Raw genomic sequence first — 19602 nt, forward strand, 5'->3', positions numbered from 1 at the left:
GAAGATATCAGGAAACAAGGTGGCAAATCTAGGTTTGAGTCAAATGTAGTATGTTTTAATTGCCAGGTTAAGAATTTTGACTTTATGAATTAGACAGACTTTATGAATTATGAACTATTGAAATATTTTGAGGAAAAGAAATATATAATCTCAGAATCTCAGGCCTAATTTATCACAATTAGATTGTAAGCTCCTTCAAGACAAAAGAGGGGCACAGACTGGACCTGTGTTTTAATTAGTAACTTTCCACTGAAGAACCTTCTTTTGCCTTTATAGATTAGTCCCTTCTTTCTAGCTTATAGTCTTATAGAATGACATAAGGCACTCCATTTTTAGTTCTTAAATGCTTAACACAGGTTACCTACTCTAGGGTCATACTAGACTGTTAAACAGTTTTTGGAGATACTTCCTGCTTTCCTTCCTTCATATTTTTCCTTTCTTATGAAATTTTTTCACACTCTGTTTTGTTTTGAAAGTCTACCTATTCTTCTGTGACCCAAATGCTGCTTCCTTCATGAAATCTCTGATTCAGCATTGTCTAATAAAAAGAACCTTGCATAAGAAATCAAAAGAGCAATTCATTAAGTTCACTAATGAATAGAAGACCTTTCTTGACTCAGTCATTTAACTTCTCTGAGCCTCAGTTTCCTTGTCAATATAATTCCCCTCTCCCCCAGAATCAAATAAATAGCATGACCATAGGGGATAATGAATCCTTTACATTAAGTTATAAAATGGAAATTCTTAACCTTTTTGTGTATGTCATCATGGATCTCTTTGGCAATATGTAAAGCCTGTGTACCCCCTCCTCATAACAACAAGTTTATACACATAAAATAAAACAAAATATATAGATTTACAAGGGAAACCAATTTATTGAAATGCAGTAATGGGATTTTTTTTAGAAATTTTATAGAAAAAAAAATTAAGGAACTCTTTTCTAAGAGGAGGCAGATGGGAAACAGAGTACAAAGGAAGAAGAAGAACTAGAATAGGAACAAAACTCTCAGATGTTGAACCTAAAGAATTCAGTTTGGTTCAGAGATGTAAACCTTCTTGATTTGGCCTATGATATTTCAAGAGATGTTTGTTTTCATAAGATAGTGAAAAACATAATTATCCTATATTTATATAACCTTTTACTATTTCCACAATGGTTATATACATTTTTTATTATTACAAAAACTTTGTGAGATCAGAGGTCTAAATCATTTTTATCTATTTTACTGATGAATTTGAATCATGTCAATAAAAGCTTGTTTAGGTCCTACTATGCTCCAATTCTTCTGTTATATAATCAAAAAACTGGCTCTCATAGAATACATATGACAAGTTACTGAGTACAATTCAAGAGAGATGTTTCCATTTTGGAACTGCAATCAGTAGCAATTTATCATTGATTTGACTGAGGAAAACTGGTGCTGAAAATCTTTGGCTACTTCTAGAAATCTAATTCAACTTCTTAAGGAAAGAGGGTTGCCATTAATAGTGTCATTCAAAAGAATGACATTACAGGAAGCTCTAAAAAATGAATTGAATGAAAGTATTTTTGGAATTAGGATACAACTACTTATTTTAACCTAACTTTTCTTCTGAGTGTGCTGATAAATATTAAAGCTATAAAAATCAAGGACTCTAATTAGTTTTCTAAATTTAAATGTATAATAGTTGTAACAGAAGAATTATAAAATTTACAATCAAGACCAGCAACTGGAGACAAATGTACTATCCCACAAATTCACCTAATCAATATTTACTGGTATTCTATTATGTACAAGATACTCTGAGGAACACAAATTATACTAAGACTTCCAGGGTTTCAAATATGGTATAATATTGATATATGAGTGCTGGAAAGATCAGAGAAAGGGGAGAGAGAGCTTTTCATATTTTCCTACTGATCACAAAATTAGAACTGCTTTCTCATGGCAAAAAAATCTTTACAAGATTGAGTTAAAACTTTTCATGAAAAGGAAGTTAAGAAAATATCTATCCCTTGGCAGATTGAGCATCATAATCTGGTCCATCAAATCAATAAAGTCACAATACCATTTAATAGAAAAATTAAACAGTGATAAATTTAGGAAAATTGGACATGTATTAAATATCTACTATGCACAAAATTGGCTCTATGTACTAAAGATATGTCAAAATTGAAACAGCTATTTTAAGGTATTATTACTATTACTATGGTTCAAAATTATCTGCAGCTTGTTATAGAGAAGATTAAGGATTATACTTATATGTTTCATAAACAAAAAAAATCATTTTTCAAACATTAATTTTTTAGGGTGACCTAATTTCAGATAAGTCACAAAACTTAAATGGTGTAAACAATTAGATATAATTTAGTAGTAAGTTATTTGTTTATTGTTGTTATTATTTTAAATGTCAGTAAAATTACATTTAATTACAAAAATGGGAGGGCATTAATTTCCAATTTTCCACAAACAAAATGGAGAAGAAACATCAAAAAAACTTCTTGAAACTTATAATGTCACCAAATGTGAGAGTAGAGAAGTCTATACAATCAAAGAAGCATATTTAGTATAAATATCTATGAAGATATACTCCAGGGACAATGTATCATTTAATAATTATCTTCTAAAAGTCAGTACTTTCAGAGAAGGATCAAACGTTTTATTTATTTAGCTATTTTTCTCATATCATAGAATAAAAATTATATAGTGTTAAAATGTGTGTCATGACATACTAGTAAACTTAGAACTCAATAACTATAAAGTTCAATAATATTCCATATACTGAATATAAGATCGCCTTAGATCATCTAACTAACTTTGACCTGAATGGAACAGTAGAAAGACTATTGCAATTGAAATGAGAGGAAATGAGTTCAGATCTTAGCTCTGGAATGTATTTATTGCCTTAGTGACCTAGGAAAAGTATTTACCTCTAAATGACCTCACTTTTTTTCATCTGTAAAGAGATAGGCTAAACTAAAACTTCATGGGTACTAAGGTCCCTTCTAGTTCCAAATTTATCTTCTCATAATCCTTCATTTTAAACATCAGGAAAATGGGGCCCAGAGATTTTTAAATGATTTGTGCAGACACATATCATAGGTGATAAAATGAATCGAGAAATCTAAATGAGCACTTGCCATTTAGGGATCTTTATTCTTATTGACTCCTTAATTAATTTGTTTAACTTGAAGAATTTGTCAACATAATAGTTTTCTTTGTAATATACTCCCTGCCAATATAAATATATAGCTATTCTTAACTTTCTTGATAGTTGGCTTTTTATAAAAAATAAAATAACATGAAACTACAGAAATGTAAACCAGCACTATTATTTACTTGAATTACTCTGAAGTTTCTTTGATTAAAGCAGCCCGAGGCAACTTTGGATTCCTATTCTATTAGATATATTGATTTGTCAGTTGATAAGTAGTCTTACTCATGTAGATGGCTAGAATTCTCCCAGTTGTTTATTAGAACACATACATAAAAAGGAAGGAGGAAGGAGGACAATGAACATTTCAGTTGCAAGTTGATTTTAAGTGCTCCCAAGTATGTGTTTTGCAGTGACTTTTTTATAGGAGAGAAGAGTAGAAGATGGTAGGAAAGTTAGAAGGGACAAAGCGGCTCAATAAGTCCTTGTTTATTTGATATGCATATATTGTAGTTACTGATAGTGCCTGCATTATTCCAAGGAGATTTGGATTTCCCAGATGCCAGAGCCTCAAAAAAAGTCACAAAAAATCCATTAATTTAATTCATACTTCAAAGTTTCTATAGTCTCATATATAACTTTCATACATTTACATCATTCACATCTCAATATGAAATACACATCATTCTTATTGAATAGGAAAAGTGAGACTGGCCATCATGGAAACTTTTAACAGTTTTTTTTTTTTTTATTTTTATTTTAGGTTGAATTCATTTTCTGTTAAGACCACCTCTTTCCCTACTCATACATTGCCTATCTCCCCCTATATACCAAAGCAACATACAAAATTTGTTCTTTCCCTTTGAGACATATCTTATATCTCTCTGGCTTTCCTGATTTGTGTGATTTCTTGATTTTCAATCTATCATTCATTCTGCTGTTTGACTAGTCTTTATGAAATACTACTTTTATGCTTTCATTTATTACAGAGGGTCAAACACCACAACAACAAAAACAATATTTGAAGGGCAAATATTTAAATGTATTCTTTAATCAGAAGAAAAAGAAGTATGTAACAGCTGTAGAGGAAACAACCAACATATTTATAATTAACTGTTATAGTGACCAACAAGGATTTATTGTTATTCCTATATACTAAAATATTATTTGCAAAATAATCATAAGCAAGAGTGGAACTTAAAAGATCGTTTTGCTGTATCATTTTACAGGTAATTATCGCAACTTGATAGGCATAAAGGGTTTGGGAATGGAATGAGTGTATTTGTAAAACAAACAGGACTTAGGTATTTGTTCAAGTGTATCTAGTTTGTTTTCCTTGTTTTATTTTAGCCTCCCCCAACTCCCACTATGGCTATTCCCAGAAATTTAGCATTCTCTTGCTATTTCTTGAATTAAAACAACTCCTTATATAGTTCTCCATCTAGGAAGTATATTTCACTAAAAATGCTCTTGGCATTCATTTACTTTGTGTCTGTACTCCTGTTTTTCTGGATTTTACCATTATGCTTTTGGAACAGTCTCATACTGAAACTTCCCTTAGCATTTAGAGCCTCCTTATCCTGGAAAATTCATTTTTCCCTGTAATCTTCTCACTTGGGGATATCTCTCTTCCATGGCAGTCCTTTTTATCCACTGCTGAGTTCCTCACTTAGCCTTTATTTTGAGGAAGGACAAGGCTGGACAGCCTTCATTTCCTTTCATTCTAGCACTGCTTTTGACTCTCTGGATTTTGCCACTAGGTCTCTGCTAACAACTTACCCTTTTCTTCATGACTGGGGCCTCATCACTCTGAAACATCTATACACCAAGCCAGTCTCATTTGCCAGTCCTTTTCTTCCACTGATGACTTCCTCCTGAGCCCTCCATTTTTCTAAAAATATTAGGTCAGCCACTCTTTAGGTTCCTCCTACTTTTGTTTCTAACTTTTTGGTCTTTGATATCATGCTCCTGACTAGTATTTTTTCCATCCATCTTCTACTCCCCACTTTCTGCTTCTTTTTATACATTTCCCTACCCATTTAGAATATGTTCCTTAAGGGAAGACATTAATTTTCTTTTTTGCTTTTATTTACATAAGTACTTAATAAATATTTGTTACCTCTTAGCTTGCTGTGTAGGTGCTAGCCTTTTCTCTCTAACTTACTTAACTTACTTCCCTTCTATCACAACTCATTCATTTAGTGCCCTAACCCTATTGGAGCCAAATGAGCAAAAAAAAAAAAAAAAAAAAAAAAAAAAAAGGGGGTAGTTATTAATTATCATCAAAGCCAGTAAAATTGGGTTTGTCTGTCCTCTGACATAAAATGACCTTCAGTAAGGTTCTTAAAGCTTTAGTACTCTAAACAACTCTCTAATAAAAGGATTTTTAAACTTTTTGTTTGTTTCACAGACATTTCCATAATGTGCACTTATTCAGAATAATTTTTGAAAGCATAAAATAAAATGTAGACTCACATAGGAAACCAGTCATAATGAAATTTTTATTAATGTTCAGTCATTTTTCTGTCATATATGATTCTTCATGACCTCTTGTGGGATTTTCTTGGCAAAGATACTATAGTGTGATGCTATTTTCTTTTCCAATTCATTTTACAGATGAGGAAACTGAGTCAAACAAGGCTAAGTGATTTGCTCAGTCATACAGCTAGTAAGTGGCTAAGGTCAGATTTGAGTATGTCTTCCTGATTTCAGTCATGACAATCTATCCACTGTGACACCTAATTCATCCATATTGAAATCGATTAATCAAAATATTAAAAAAACAATTTCACACTCCCAAATTTAGAACTCCTGTGCTATTTTTTAAAAAGAATAAATAGCTAGTATTTATATAATTATTTAAGCACTTTCTGCACATTTTGTCATTTGATCCTGGGAACAACCTTATGAAATTGATACTATTGTTTTCCACTTTTTACAGATGAGGAAACAAACATAATGAGTTTAAGTGATTTGTCCAAGATTACCATGTTCATAAATATCTGCCACAGGATTCAATTGTAGGCCTTCCTGACTCCAAGTCCCACCATCTCCTTTGTCTTTTAGCTCTAAGACTATAAATTTCAGAGATGACACCTGAATTGGTAATAGGAGTTTCATCACTAAGCAGTTCCCTATCATGATGAAATCATGTCAGCTTTCTATTCCTATGACTTCAGGTAATAAGTGGTCTAAAAGTATACAAATGTGTATGAAGTCTAGGGTGTCTTTGTGCCCTCTTAGGTTGGTCTTATCATTACCACTCCAATCCTGGCTCAGTGGGAAATCGAAATATGGAAACATTCTGAAAAATTGTCTTCGAGAATAAGTCATGGGGTTATCTGTGAATTGTATTACATAAAGTTAATTGTTTCTGAAATATTATAAGATTTGCTTTGTAGCCTAAATCTAAATGAGATTGGAATCAAAGTCAGTACAAACATCAGTATGTTTTTTGACTGATGTATTTATAAATTACATTTTGGAAACTTAATAAATGTACACATACTCTTTGTCAGCAAATAATTGAAAGTTTAGGCTAATTCCAATCTAAGTGGAAACTCTCATTTGGGTAACTCTCAAAAAACTTCAGACTCACCCAGAATAGAATGGTAGAGGCCTGCTCACAAGAGCAAAAGCTATTCAATCAAGATTTACCATTAGTAAGATCTGGTTACTTTTGAAAAGAATTCATCAGTTACTGTCAGATCAGTATCAATAAGGAGTCTTTGGATTCAGTTGCAGGACTTTTCTACAAATATCAAATATTTTCTTTGAATTCTAAAAATGTAAGAACAATGTGAATCTCCGATCTATTTAAACAGTTCTATTACTTACTTCAATGTAAATCCATCCACTACTGCAAATCATAATTGTTTTGCAGTAACAGTGATCATGGTAATAGTGCATTTTTTTTTCCAGTTTTTGTAGATACCTTTTGTTTTTTGCACCTGGTGATTTCCTGACTTTGTTCCAATAAAAATCCTGCATCATAACAATGAAATAGATTTAAGCATAGCCCATCTAGAAAGGGAGGAAATTTGACAATGTGCTCAACATTGATGTTTTGAGTAAGGTGGAATAGGGAAGAATTAATTTTAAAAAAATTTTTAAATTAACATTTGAGTTCAATGTTGAAGAAAGTCAGGGATTTTAGAAGATGGAAGTGAGGAGTAAAAGTCTTTCTAGAAGGAACTGAATAGTTCTAATTGAAGAATAAACAACTACTCTTGGTGATTTGTTATATAAGATTAATCTGAAACTATAAGATGTTGTAGGGTTTTGTTAAGCTTCCTATAAATATTATTGACAACTCATTTGGAGTAAATGCATATGGGAAATTATGGAGAAACTATAACATTTCAACATTTATTTAAATTTAATAATGTTAAATACGTAATGTTAAAGTTAAAATGTTTAAAATATATTTAAATAAATATAAAAAAGTGCTTCTGTAAGAGGTATACCTAGATTTTGGAGTGGAGTTTACTACATTTTTTCCATAGTAGAGGTAAAGGAAGCTAATACTACATCTTAGTGAATATGAAAGTAACATAGTCAGACCTGCACTTAAGTGCAAAACAATTCTGAAGCTCTGTGAAATGGGAATTGCAGTAAGAAGAGACATATGGCATAGGGATAAGCTAGAAGATTAATGCAATAGTCTGTGCTGGAGGTAGGACCTGGACTGTGTTCAGAATATTAGTGGAAATAGTTGCAACATTTTTATGTTATAATTGTGAGTAGGACAGTTTGGATTGACTCTATTATGCTACCTTGAGTGACAGCTATATTGACAGAATCACTTGTAACATGGCAGCTAGGTAATTTCTGTAAAAGGCAGTATGCCAGATTTAGATCTGACTTCAAGTCTATTATTTATGTTACCCTGGCCAAGATACTGGATCAGTCTTAATTTCTTCATCTATAAAATGGGGATAACAGCTTCTACATCACAGGGTTATTGTAGGTATCAATTGAGATAACATATCAATAGCTATATAAATACCAACTTAAAAATTTAAAGATGAATAAGAACAAGTAAAAAAGGAAATGTCCCTATGTATGTATTTAAGTTTTGTTTTTTTAATAATTAAATTCTTTCAGAATGTCATCCATAGTGAAAAATGAGAAAACTTGACAAAGGCAAACTCCAAAATTAATCAGAGCTTACTAGGGATATTGTCATGAGTGAATGATGAAGACTCATTTTATGAATTTAATTATATCCAATCTGTTCTGATGTGTGTTTATTTAGCTGCTACTTCAGTAAGGGTCTTATTCAACCAAATAGATCTACACTTTTTTGTAATGGTTCTTTGAGGCTAAGTGTGAATATTTGGAGACTGCATATTAAAAAAAAAAAATCTAACAACAACGACAAAAACAAATGACAATCTTGTAAAGAGTATTCAATAAAACTGCAGCTGGATGTTCACTCAGAGCTAGTTTTAGACCAAGGCCTCCATTCAATTATACCTTAATTAAGCTAATTCGAAAACCATTCTGATGCATACAAGGGTCTCAACAGGCACCTTTTCAAAGAATCAGCATTCTTTGATTGAGCTAATTCTATAGAGAGGCTTCTTGGCTGAAAAAAAATTTGTTTTATTTTAGCCACCAGAGGGCAATGGAAAAGATCAAGACTCAAAATACTTTTTTTTTTTTTTAAAGCAAATATATATACAATTGCTACAAAATATTTTACATAATTCTATTTAAATTTTAAAAATTAAGTTATATATAAAATTAACATGACTAGCAAAGGCTCTTATCAATGCCTGGCACAAAGATGTTTAATAAATGCATGCTCTTTGAATAAATAATATCTTTTATGCAATCCTTAATTAAGCTTTTCTTTATTAACTTCCTAAAAGAGAAAAGGAAAAATGCTGGTGTGTTGTTTTTTTTTAATAATGCAGACACACTGGATTATACCCCTCAAAAACTGTTATTATAAATTGTAAATTTTCATTATCACAGTTTATCTGGTTTTTTATGTAATAATTTGAATCTCTAGTCTATCGAAATATTTTTATTATAATGTTACTATGAAACACAAGTTCAAGATCTGCTGGGTCTTATTATTTGACTTACTTCTACACTCTCTAGTTGTGCAAGCAATGTACCCTAATCCCCTCTGGGCATTGTTAAATCATCCCTTCCGTTAACTATTGTGGATCCTTCTTTCCACCTTGAGGCTGAACTCTAATATAAGTATTGTTAACCTTACTTGCAAAAGGAAATCCTTTAGAGGAGGATTGGTCTGGCTTTTTTATTTGCATTCTCTGGTCCTGACACAATGCTTTGCACTCAGTGAATGTATTAAATTAATGATTTTTAATTTATTCATTGAAGGAAATATAAGATCAAAGTTTTAGATTCTTTCATGGAAAAGAAAAAAACTGGAATATTTAAGGTTTATAAATTTTGTATAACTATATACTTGGGTTATGCATATTCTTAACATAAACTTCTTATTTATAAAAATATTAATATATACAGTCTTTCCTAAAAAAAAAGATATGTGATTATTATTCTGTTCTGTTACACATATTGAGCAATAAAACTTGAAACATCTAATATTACAATTTGTCTTCCAGACTTTACATATCTGAGAAGAGCTACAGCATTCACTTTTCATTTTATATTCATCTATTATCATTTTAAACCCTAACTATATATGTGCATATTATATGAAAGTTATACCTAAAAAGGGTCATGAAAAAATAAGTCTTACTTTAGACCAGACTTAGTAAGGCACAGGACTACTGTTAAAATAAAAGTATCTTATCTGTGTAAAATAATATATAATTGGATTAGTTGATCATTTTAGATAGTTGTCTGCAGAGAGCAGAGTTTCTAGGGAAAAGGGCCCAGAGAGCTAAATTGTGATGGTGATAGAAAGTTAAGAAGTCAAAATCCTAGTTTACTCCTCTGCCTCACAATTTAAAAAGATAGGTTCAGATGGGTTTAAGAGAAGGAGGGTAGAATAAGGAAATAGGTAGCCAGGAAAATAGGAAAAGATGTCAATCTGAAAAGAAAAAGTGAAAATGGTGGGAGACATTTTCTTTACCACCCACTCTTAAGATATTAAAAGGGTCAGCTTGCTTACATTGAATACCACAATGCATCTTCCTAAGGATTTCAGTTTGTAAAAGGGGAACTGTCAACTATATTAACATTTAGGTGTAATTTTTTTTTTTTAATTCATAGAATCATAGTCCCAGAGCAGGGCTTGGATACCACATAATCTAATCCATTAAAAAGAGGTCACATAAGTAATACACATTAACTATGAGAATTGAACTCAGGCCCTCTGACTTCAGAGCTATTACTCTCTTTACTATCTCATATTGCCTTATCTTATGAAAGAGACTTGGACCTGCATAATGAAACTGTTGCAGTATGTATGCATTTGGCATCCAATTGGTTTGTAATCTTGAGCAAAGTTTTCCCTGGTCTTGGATCTTTTCACTTGGAACACGAGTGATTCAACTTAAATGTCTCTGATAATCCACACCAATCCTGAGATTATATCATTTGAAGGAAAGATGTTATTTAGGGATTGTGGTTATAATTAGGATAGCTAATAGTTGCTTTTTAAAGCCTGTCACAAGTAGAACTCAGTATTTCTTTCTTCCATTTCACAGGTTTTCTTACACAGATGAATACTTCAGATCATTCTGTACTACAACCTTCCTTCCAAGGGTGTATGCAGCTCATTCAAGTGGATGATCAGCTAGTCAATTTACATGAAATAGAACAAAGAAAGCCGGGCAGCTTTGCTAATGTCAGTATTGACATGTGTGCCATTATAGACAGGTAAGTGATTATTTTTGCTTATAATTTAAGTTGTTTAAATATGCTAATTTCCGTTTTATGCAGTGAAATAAAATATGTGATGTCGCAAAATCTATTAAGCTGTTATTAAATAAGAATAGTAGTTTAGTGAATGCAATGGTAGAACTATTACTTATTCCATAAAATTTGCAACCAAATGAAGGAAAACCATTTGATCCCAACATTTATCCACACATGGATAAAGTTTATAATATGTTTTGTTGTAATCTAGATTCCTATCAAAATCTGCCAGGTTTGACCAATTGTCAAGGGCTTTTGTTTGTTTTATCAGCAAATTTTAGTTTTTATAGGAGAGATAAAGCTGTATCTCACCTCCTACAATTCTTTTCCTCTTGGTACCAGTAAACAGTGATTACCCTTCAAAGACCTTATTCCTCCCACTTTCATTATCATCTCTTTCCCAGCCACATACATTCTCAGAGACTCTGTGTGGGTCTCTGTGTCTCTCTCCTGTCCTCCCTCTCTCTCTTCCTCCTCTTTTCTTTTCTCTCTCTCTCTCTCTCTCTCTCTCTCTCTCTCTCCTCTCTCTCTCTCTCTCTCTCTCTCTTTTTCTCTCTCATGCATCTGTGTCTGTTTCTCTGTGTATCTTTCTTTCTCAGTGTGTTGCTGTCTCTGTTCTTTGTCTCTGTGTATCTCTCTGCCTCTCTTCCTCTGTCTCTGTATCTCTGAATCTCTCTCTCTCTCTCTCTCTCTCTCTCTCTCTCTCTCGCTCTCTCTCCCCCCCCCCTCTCTCTCTCTCTCACACACACACACACACACACACACACACTCACCATGTCCCAGTAACCTCGCATACAACATATATATATATATATCCTGGTATGGCTAGTATACAAGACTCAGTGGAATGATGTAACTTTTGTATTAAATAGTAATGACTTGTCTCCTTTTTGTTTTCTACAAATATCTACCAAAAATATCTACAAATACAAAATAAATATCTAAAAAATAAGATTCTTACCTATAACATTTTGATCCATAAAAAAAGAATTTGTCTAGCTATTGATAAAAACTAAGATGATGATATTCTTGCCTGATCTTTTAGTCAAGTCTTAAAATATCTATTGAAAGTTTTATAGCCTCTGAAACCATTTGTTTTGCTTTAATTTCATATTTTAACCTTTTTAAAGTTCATGTCATTTTTATATTTTTCTTAACAAAACACTAAGAATTTTTGTTTCATTTAGAAGTACATCTTTACTCACTAAAAAATAATATTTAGAAGTGTTCTGATGGGTTTATGATGTCAGCTTGGTATTCTTAGCAACCTTGTAACTTCACTTACCAGGTACTTCTCATCCTCTGGGATTCTTATCCATGTTCTTCCATAAATCTTCTCCAGAGTAGCTACTCAACATAATAGAGATGGTTGGGGCTTTTTTTTTATGTCTTAGAATATTTCATAGATACAACTGGAAAGCTCAGACTGAATTTGTTATACATCACTTTGACTAAGTGACCATCCTTTTTCATTCATGTTATGGCTGATATCTTTAATGCTATGTGAGCATAAAATTGGGCTTCAGCTTACCTACACTTACCATATATCTGTCCATTGTCCAATTCCAGTTTTAATCTTAGAGAGATTATCTTGTTCTCTTTTTTTTTAGCTATGTAGCATTACTAAGACTACTATGGCTTCCTCTACCATGAAATATAATCACCTTGAATACAGGAGTGTTTGTCTCACATATTTGCAACCTCAATACTTGGCACAAAGCCTAGTATGTAGGAAATACTCAACAAATACCTTTTCATTCATTCATTCATTCTCTCAATCACTAAAAGAATAGTAATTTTTTTAAAACAGATTTTTGTATGAAAGAGAGATGTAGTACCATCAAAAGTACCAAATAGTGTTGTGCTCTAGTCTTTTTTCCTTGTCATTTCTGGACCCATATTATATTTCTAAATTGTTCTTTCTACATAACACTCTCTTTATTTATGTCACACAGTTTCATATGATCTTATAATATTCTTGTGAAGCAACTGATTGGAAAAGAGACTTTTAGATTTTTTAAAAAATATAATTAGTGAATAACATACAGAGAAGCTGTTCTTCCTATAGCTCTTTAAATAATTAAGTGTGTATGAAGATTTCATAAGCTTTAGAAAAATGTAATAAAAGCTACCAATTCTGTCCTTCTATTTTCATAAAAAGTGTTGTATATGTCCACCATTCTCAAAGATTTTGTAGAGGTTAAAGAGTAAGCACATGGATTATTAATTAATGATAGCTTCTTGATAACCTTTTGTGGGCACTTTATATTAATTGATTCCTAATTCATTCTTTTGAGATCTTCCTCCTTTTTGACATAATGTGAAAACTAATTGGTGAGTATCTTCTAACTGGGTTGCTGCTTATGTATTTTCTCTGCATACATTCTGTGATTTCTAGACATATTTTCTAATTTCATTTTCTTGATTCCTAACTTCTTCCTTCCTTCCTACTTCCTCACATAGAACTTTAGCTACTCTGAAGTGTTAGGTTCCAAATATGTTGTTTCTATTATTATTAATGTGAGAATATTCACTAAAAGTTCAGTAAATTCACAGAATATATCTACATTTTACCTAAAATATACAATATGTACATGAAAGTGTGTCTATATGATTGTGTTCATCCATGTACTCTTAATAAAACAATGTTTTCCCCAATAAAAAATGAACAAAATAGTTTCCTAGAATGCAGCATATTTTTTAGTATATCACATTTTAAATTATATGCTGGACATATGTGTGTACACTGATTATATGGTTAGGATTTGCTCAGCATGTCCACATATGTCATGACGCTAATTGGAACTGGGTTAGCAGTAAGAGAATAAAATGGATAGTAAACCATTTTGGGCAGAAAAATCTATATGCATCTGACTTTGCACAAACTGCACCAAAAAAATCCAACCGTGCATGTGACATTATTTTTGCCAAAATAAGTCATAATCAGACAGGCAAGGAGCTAAAAACGTAAAGCTGTTTGTTCTAATGTTAGCTAGTTTATCTACATATTATATTGGCAGCTGATTCAAAAAGATTTTCCTCCCCAGTTATACATATATTGTACGTTGTAAAATTTTAGTGTCTAGTTCATTTTCCATTTCAGTAACTTTAGTGGTAGGACAAATTCTGTCAATGATGCCAAATTTAATTCACTCAATCTTTGTGGCCTGGATGGATTTCACAATAATATTGGCCTTTCACTATATTAATTTTTTACATACATCATATTCCTATCATTTGCTAATAAGAAATTATAATATTATGGTAGTAATTTTATTATTTAACACATTTAATTTTTAAAATGTATATTGTACAGAATTTCATTCTGAAAACACATGTAAATAAGTGTTTACATAATAATTAAACTGACTAAGAAGTGTACAGTAGTAAAGACCATTGAATAAATATATAAATCATGATTCTGTTTACGCTTCTATTGCCAAGGTTCTGTTTGTACTTCTATTGCCAAGGTAATAATTTCTCAATTTTAATTAGATGTTCTATTTTGAATCAAGGTCCATGAGGAAATGATAATGGATTCAAATTTTTACATCACTCGTATTTCATAATAAAAAATTCTAATCAGTAGGAAAATGGATTTATTTCATAATATTTGTTGACATTCAAAAGGTACACCATGAAAAAAAAAGGCAAACAAAGAAATTAGGGCCACTATATTTTCTGGAGTTGAATGCAAATATATTTAACTATTTAGCTATTTAGCAAAGATTGACTTTAGTTGTTTAAGTTGAATTAAAGAACTATTCCATTTTAGGACAACAGGAAGAATTGTATAGATGATCTCATTTAAAAAGAATGGATCTGCATTAATTGTTGAACATGATAAAACATTGGAGGAAAAAAGCAATTTCTTTCTTCTGATAAATGAAATGCTATTCAATTCATGTCATATAGATAAACAGCCTGATAGAACTTCAGTGTAATAAGAATTCAATGAAAGACAATAAATTTAAAGGACTTTACATGCAGAGCATATTAAAGCATTTTAATAGCCCTTCGTGCTTTAAAAGACACCTATTTTTACTTGAGTGTAAACACACACAGTCCACTAAGTAGTAACTTATTCCTCATCCATAAAATGGGAATCATGGTATATATTTCAGATGATCATTTTGAGGATGACATGAGATCCAATGAAGTTGTAACATATATGCATTTTACTTATGAGAAAGAAAAAAAAACCTAAAAATTTAAATAGAATTAACAATTCTTTGAATCTCTCTACACACTGAACACAAATCCTGGAGTGTCAGCAGTGAGAAATGAATCAGCTGTTATCTCAGTTTTAATTCCATATGGTTCTCATACTTGTGAATACCTCCTGTTGCTATGCAATTTTTAGAATTTCTTCTTCAAAACCCATTCTATTCATTTTGTTTAGACTGGTACACCTATTGAGAGATCCAACATTACTGGCCAACTAGAATTCCCTTGCTAAATTATTTCGAATTCTTCTCTGTCAACTTTACCTCGTGGTAAAAGTGGTACACACATACACACACACACACACACACACACACACACACACACACACAAAGAAATTCCCTAGTAGTCTTTATGCCCTTTAATATACTGAAACCATTTTAGGAGTATTTTCCCCAATCATCATTTTTCTTGTTATCTATGTGTCAATACGTGTATATGGTTATGTATATGTAGGTTATGTGTGTATATAAATGTATATGTGTAGGTAGAAGTATATGTGTATTTATATAATGGAATTGGAGATACTCTGATGATGATGATGATGATGATGATGATGATGATGATGATGATGATGATGATGATATAAGGAATTAGTATTGGGGAAGATCCTGAAATGCTTCTTGATTAAAAAGGGATTTGAACTGAATAATAGAAGCAAGATGAGAAAAACAGGGGTGGGAGAGTGGAACTAAGGAGAGAAAACATTTCAGGCATGGGGAACCACGAATGAAAAGGCACCGAATGCTACTGTTTTTTAAATAAATACTATCTTTTGGTGCAATTTAAGCACTTCCAAGGATAATTTTTTTTAATATTTCTCTAGATACTGACTTTAGAACTCAACCCTTTTGTAAGAAGTTCACTGTAATGTTTAAAGAGGGATTCTCAAACTTTAAAGAGCAATAACAGTAGAAATTATAGGCATATTTAATAAATTTTCCTTTAGCTAAGAATATTATTGTTCCTGAGATCCTTGAGTTTGATATCTCCATTCAGGCTTCTTTCTGATAAACAGAACTACCTCCTTTTGCCTTCTCTTTTCTTTTCTAGTAATAGCTTCCCTCTCTTTTTATCCAGCCTATTTTTACGTCAAAGTATAATCTCCTATTTCTTATAGAAAGTCCTATTCTCCCTGTCTAATTCCAGTTTAGATTAATACCAACCTGATTGTTTGGGAAATCTGTCAGATGATTAGTTACATGAAATCTTCTCCCCTTTCTATAATATTCCACTGTCTCCCTTTGATTTTCTTGAATGTCCCTCCTTTCATCCCTTCAATTCCTTAGCTATTTGATTTCCTTCTGAGAAGCAGTGTTAATTTGCCATGACAACAACATATGCAAATATATGATCTGACCAAATTATTCCATTTCCCCCAATACTATTCGCTCTTTGCCTAGCATAAGTTTAAATTCCATTCTTCCCTCCACCTCTTATATTCTGTAGTTTTCTTCAAGGCTTGGATCATTCATTTGTCACTTCATTAGGAAGATTTTCCTGGGTTTTTTTAAAATATTACTGCTTTCTCTTTATGCTTCAAATTATCAAATGTGTCATTATTGGTTTCCTTATTATGTTTCCTTCCTTTCCCTACCTCAAAAATAAATATTCCTATGTGTTCCCAGGGCCAATCAAAAAATCTTAAAGCTAGGAACTGCTTAATAAATAAATGCCTGTTGGATTAGATCAATAGACAGAAGAATATTCTGATTAATAATACCAAAAATTTCACACCTATAGGAAAGTAAGTTTATAGTTTGCCACAGTACCCTCACTATCCTTCTATGCAATTTGCACCTTCTTGGACTTTGAAAAAGGAACAGTGATTTTTTTAATTGACTTATCCTTGGATCACTTGCCAATCTAAGCTTCTGAGTAGGGTGTCATTGTATCTGTCTTTAAAGTACAAAGAAAACCACAGACTTTCATAAAGAAATGTATTGTCCCTTTTATTAATAGCAAAATACCCTAGGGGTATCAGTGAAAGAAAAAAAAGTAAATTAGTCATTTTTAAAGACTCAGTGGCAGTTCCACTTCTCCTTGTGGCACATAAGGTTGTTTTCCTTTTACTGAGACAAAATAAAAACTATTTCCATCTGGGCTGGAATTCTAGGCTTTGACATTTAAATCTCAAGGAATGTTTAGTGTATCCAAGTAAAAGCATTAAACCAAGCTAAATATTTTAAGATTAGTGAAAGGGATAGATATAAATAAAACCATACTATACATTAAAAAAAAACCTACAGGTTAATCTTTTAAATAAGTTGTTCATGAATGTTTATTTTTCTAACTTTTAAGTTATCTAAAATGTTTTGAAAATCAATTGCAAATAATAAAAAATTCCCATTTTCCCCACAAATAAGATTAATTATTTATAAGTCCAGCCTAAATACACACACACATACACACACACACACACACACACACACACACACAGAAAAACACATATACCCCCATTTAATATGTTTTCCCACTTAAGATAATTGCCTTTGTAAGGCCTTTGGGAAATATTGTTAAAAAATTCACTGTACTATAAATCTGAATGAGAGGAAACTAAATGACATGCACTTTTTCTTTCTGTATTTTAGAACCAATAAAGTTTCCCTTTTTTGTATAAAGTCATTGACAAATGTCTTCTTTAAATTGCATTGTTATTAAATCTGTTCAGGTAATTTTACCTGCTCATTACTAAAATGAGGAAACCAAAAGAAGTACTAAAGAATAGCGGGATTTTTTGTTTGTTATAATATGTATGTGGGTCTGGATGAGTGATTATTTTTTAACCTGCCTAAAATTTTGCTTTGTGATTCAATATTTGGATAGTTTTCTTAGAAAATAAAGCCAAAGATGTCCAAAACAAATGTTTTGTATCTTCCACTTCCATCTCTTCTTTGATATTTTTCTGTTCTTCCTTCTCTTTATCTTTTTCTTCTTCCTTTTTTCTTTTTTTTAATCTACTTCTCTGTTTCCTCATTTTTGAAATTCAGTAGGCTTTTTACTCTTTATTGGGATTATATTAAGATTATATGTGTTCTTGTGAATACATCCAGCCATACCATTCTGGAGATTCGAAATTATGCTCAAAAAGTCATCAAACTGTGCATACCATTTGATCCAACAGTGTTACTACTGGGCTTATATCCCAAAGAGATCTTAAAGACCTCTCTTTATAAGATTGTAAGTGCAAAAATGTTTTGGCAGCCCTCTTTGTAGTGGCTAGAAACTGGAAATGGAGTGGATACCCATCAATTGGAGAATGGCTGAATAAACTGTGGTATATGAATGTTATAGAATATTATTGTTCTGTAAGAAATGACTAGCAGGATGATTTCAGAAAGGCCTGGAGAAATTACATGAACTGATGCTGAGTGAAATGAGCAGGACCAAGAGATCATTATATATTTCAACAACAATACTATATGATGATCAATTCTGATGGACATGGCTTGCTTCAACAATGAGATGAACCAAACCAGTTCCATTTGTTCAATAATGAATAGAACCAGCTACACCCAGCTAAAGAACTCTAGGATTTGAGTGTGAACCACTACATAGAATTCCCAGTCCCTCTATTTTTGTCTGCCTGCATTTTTGATTTCCTTTACAGGTTAATTATATTTTATTTCAAAGTCTAGTTCTTCTTGTGCAGCAAAACAACTGTATGGCTATGTATACATATATTGTATTTAACATATACTTTAACATATTTAACATATATTGGTCCACCTGCCACCTGGGGGAGTGGGTGGGGGAAAAGAGGGGAAAAATTGGAACAAAAGGTTTTGCAATTGTCAATGCTGAAAAATTACCCATACATATATCTTGTAAATAAAAAGCTATAATTAAAAAAAAGAGTATATGTGTTCTTTAAAGGCAATAACTATTAAATTATTGAGTCCTTGAGAGCAAGTTCTATGTTTTATCTGTCTTTGAATCATCCGTGTCCACCATAATGTATTGCATATTATAAGCATATTTTGATTGTTGGATTGAACTATCTTTTTTTGGACAAAATGCTCTGGTTTTTTATAAAATAATCATTATGGCATTAAATAAATATTATTTGACTATGGCTATGAATTCATTGAGAAATTTCTTAGATTCTGAATCTCAGTCTGTTAACTAAATTGCACTTACATCAGAAAGAAAATTATTAGAAGAGATGAATGCTAATAGAAAGGGTGGATAGAGGGAGATTGAGATGTGAACTTGGAATGAATTATAATGAATGAATTAAGACTTCTGACTGGAATATTTATTCATTAGTAAACAAATCCTCTCAAATGTCTTAGAATCTACTGATATATATATATATATATATATATATATATATATATATATATATATATATCCTGTAGGACTTCTTAAATACCCCCA

At 31.6% G+C, this 19602-nt stretch overlaps 1 protein-coding gene across 1 annotated transcript in view; it reads left to right on the forward strand.

Moving 5' to 3' along the window:
• The window catches only part of CNTNAP2 (contactin associated protein 2), a 2632466-nt gene that overhangs the window by 1473522 nt on the left and 1139342 nt on the right, over positions 1-19602 (forward strand). Inside the window, exon 10 of the mRNA XM_031941247.1 lies at positions 10788-10959. Coding sequence (XP_031797107.1) covers positions 10788-10959 — 172 coding nt within the window. The remainder of the gene's footprint in view (positions 1-10787; positions 10960-19602) is intronic.

Source organism: Sarcophilus harrisii, chromosome 5, assembly GCF_902635505.1.
Source record: "Sarcophilus harrisii chromosome 5, mSarHar1.11, whole genome shotgun sequence".
Lineage (NCBI taxonomy): Eukaryota > Metazoa > Chordata > Mammalia > Dasyuromorphia > Dasyuridae > Sarcophilus > Sarcophilus harrisii.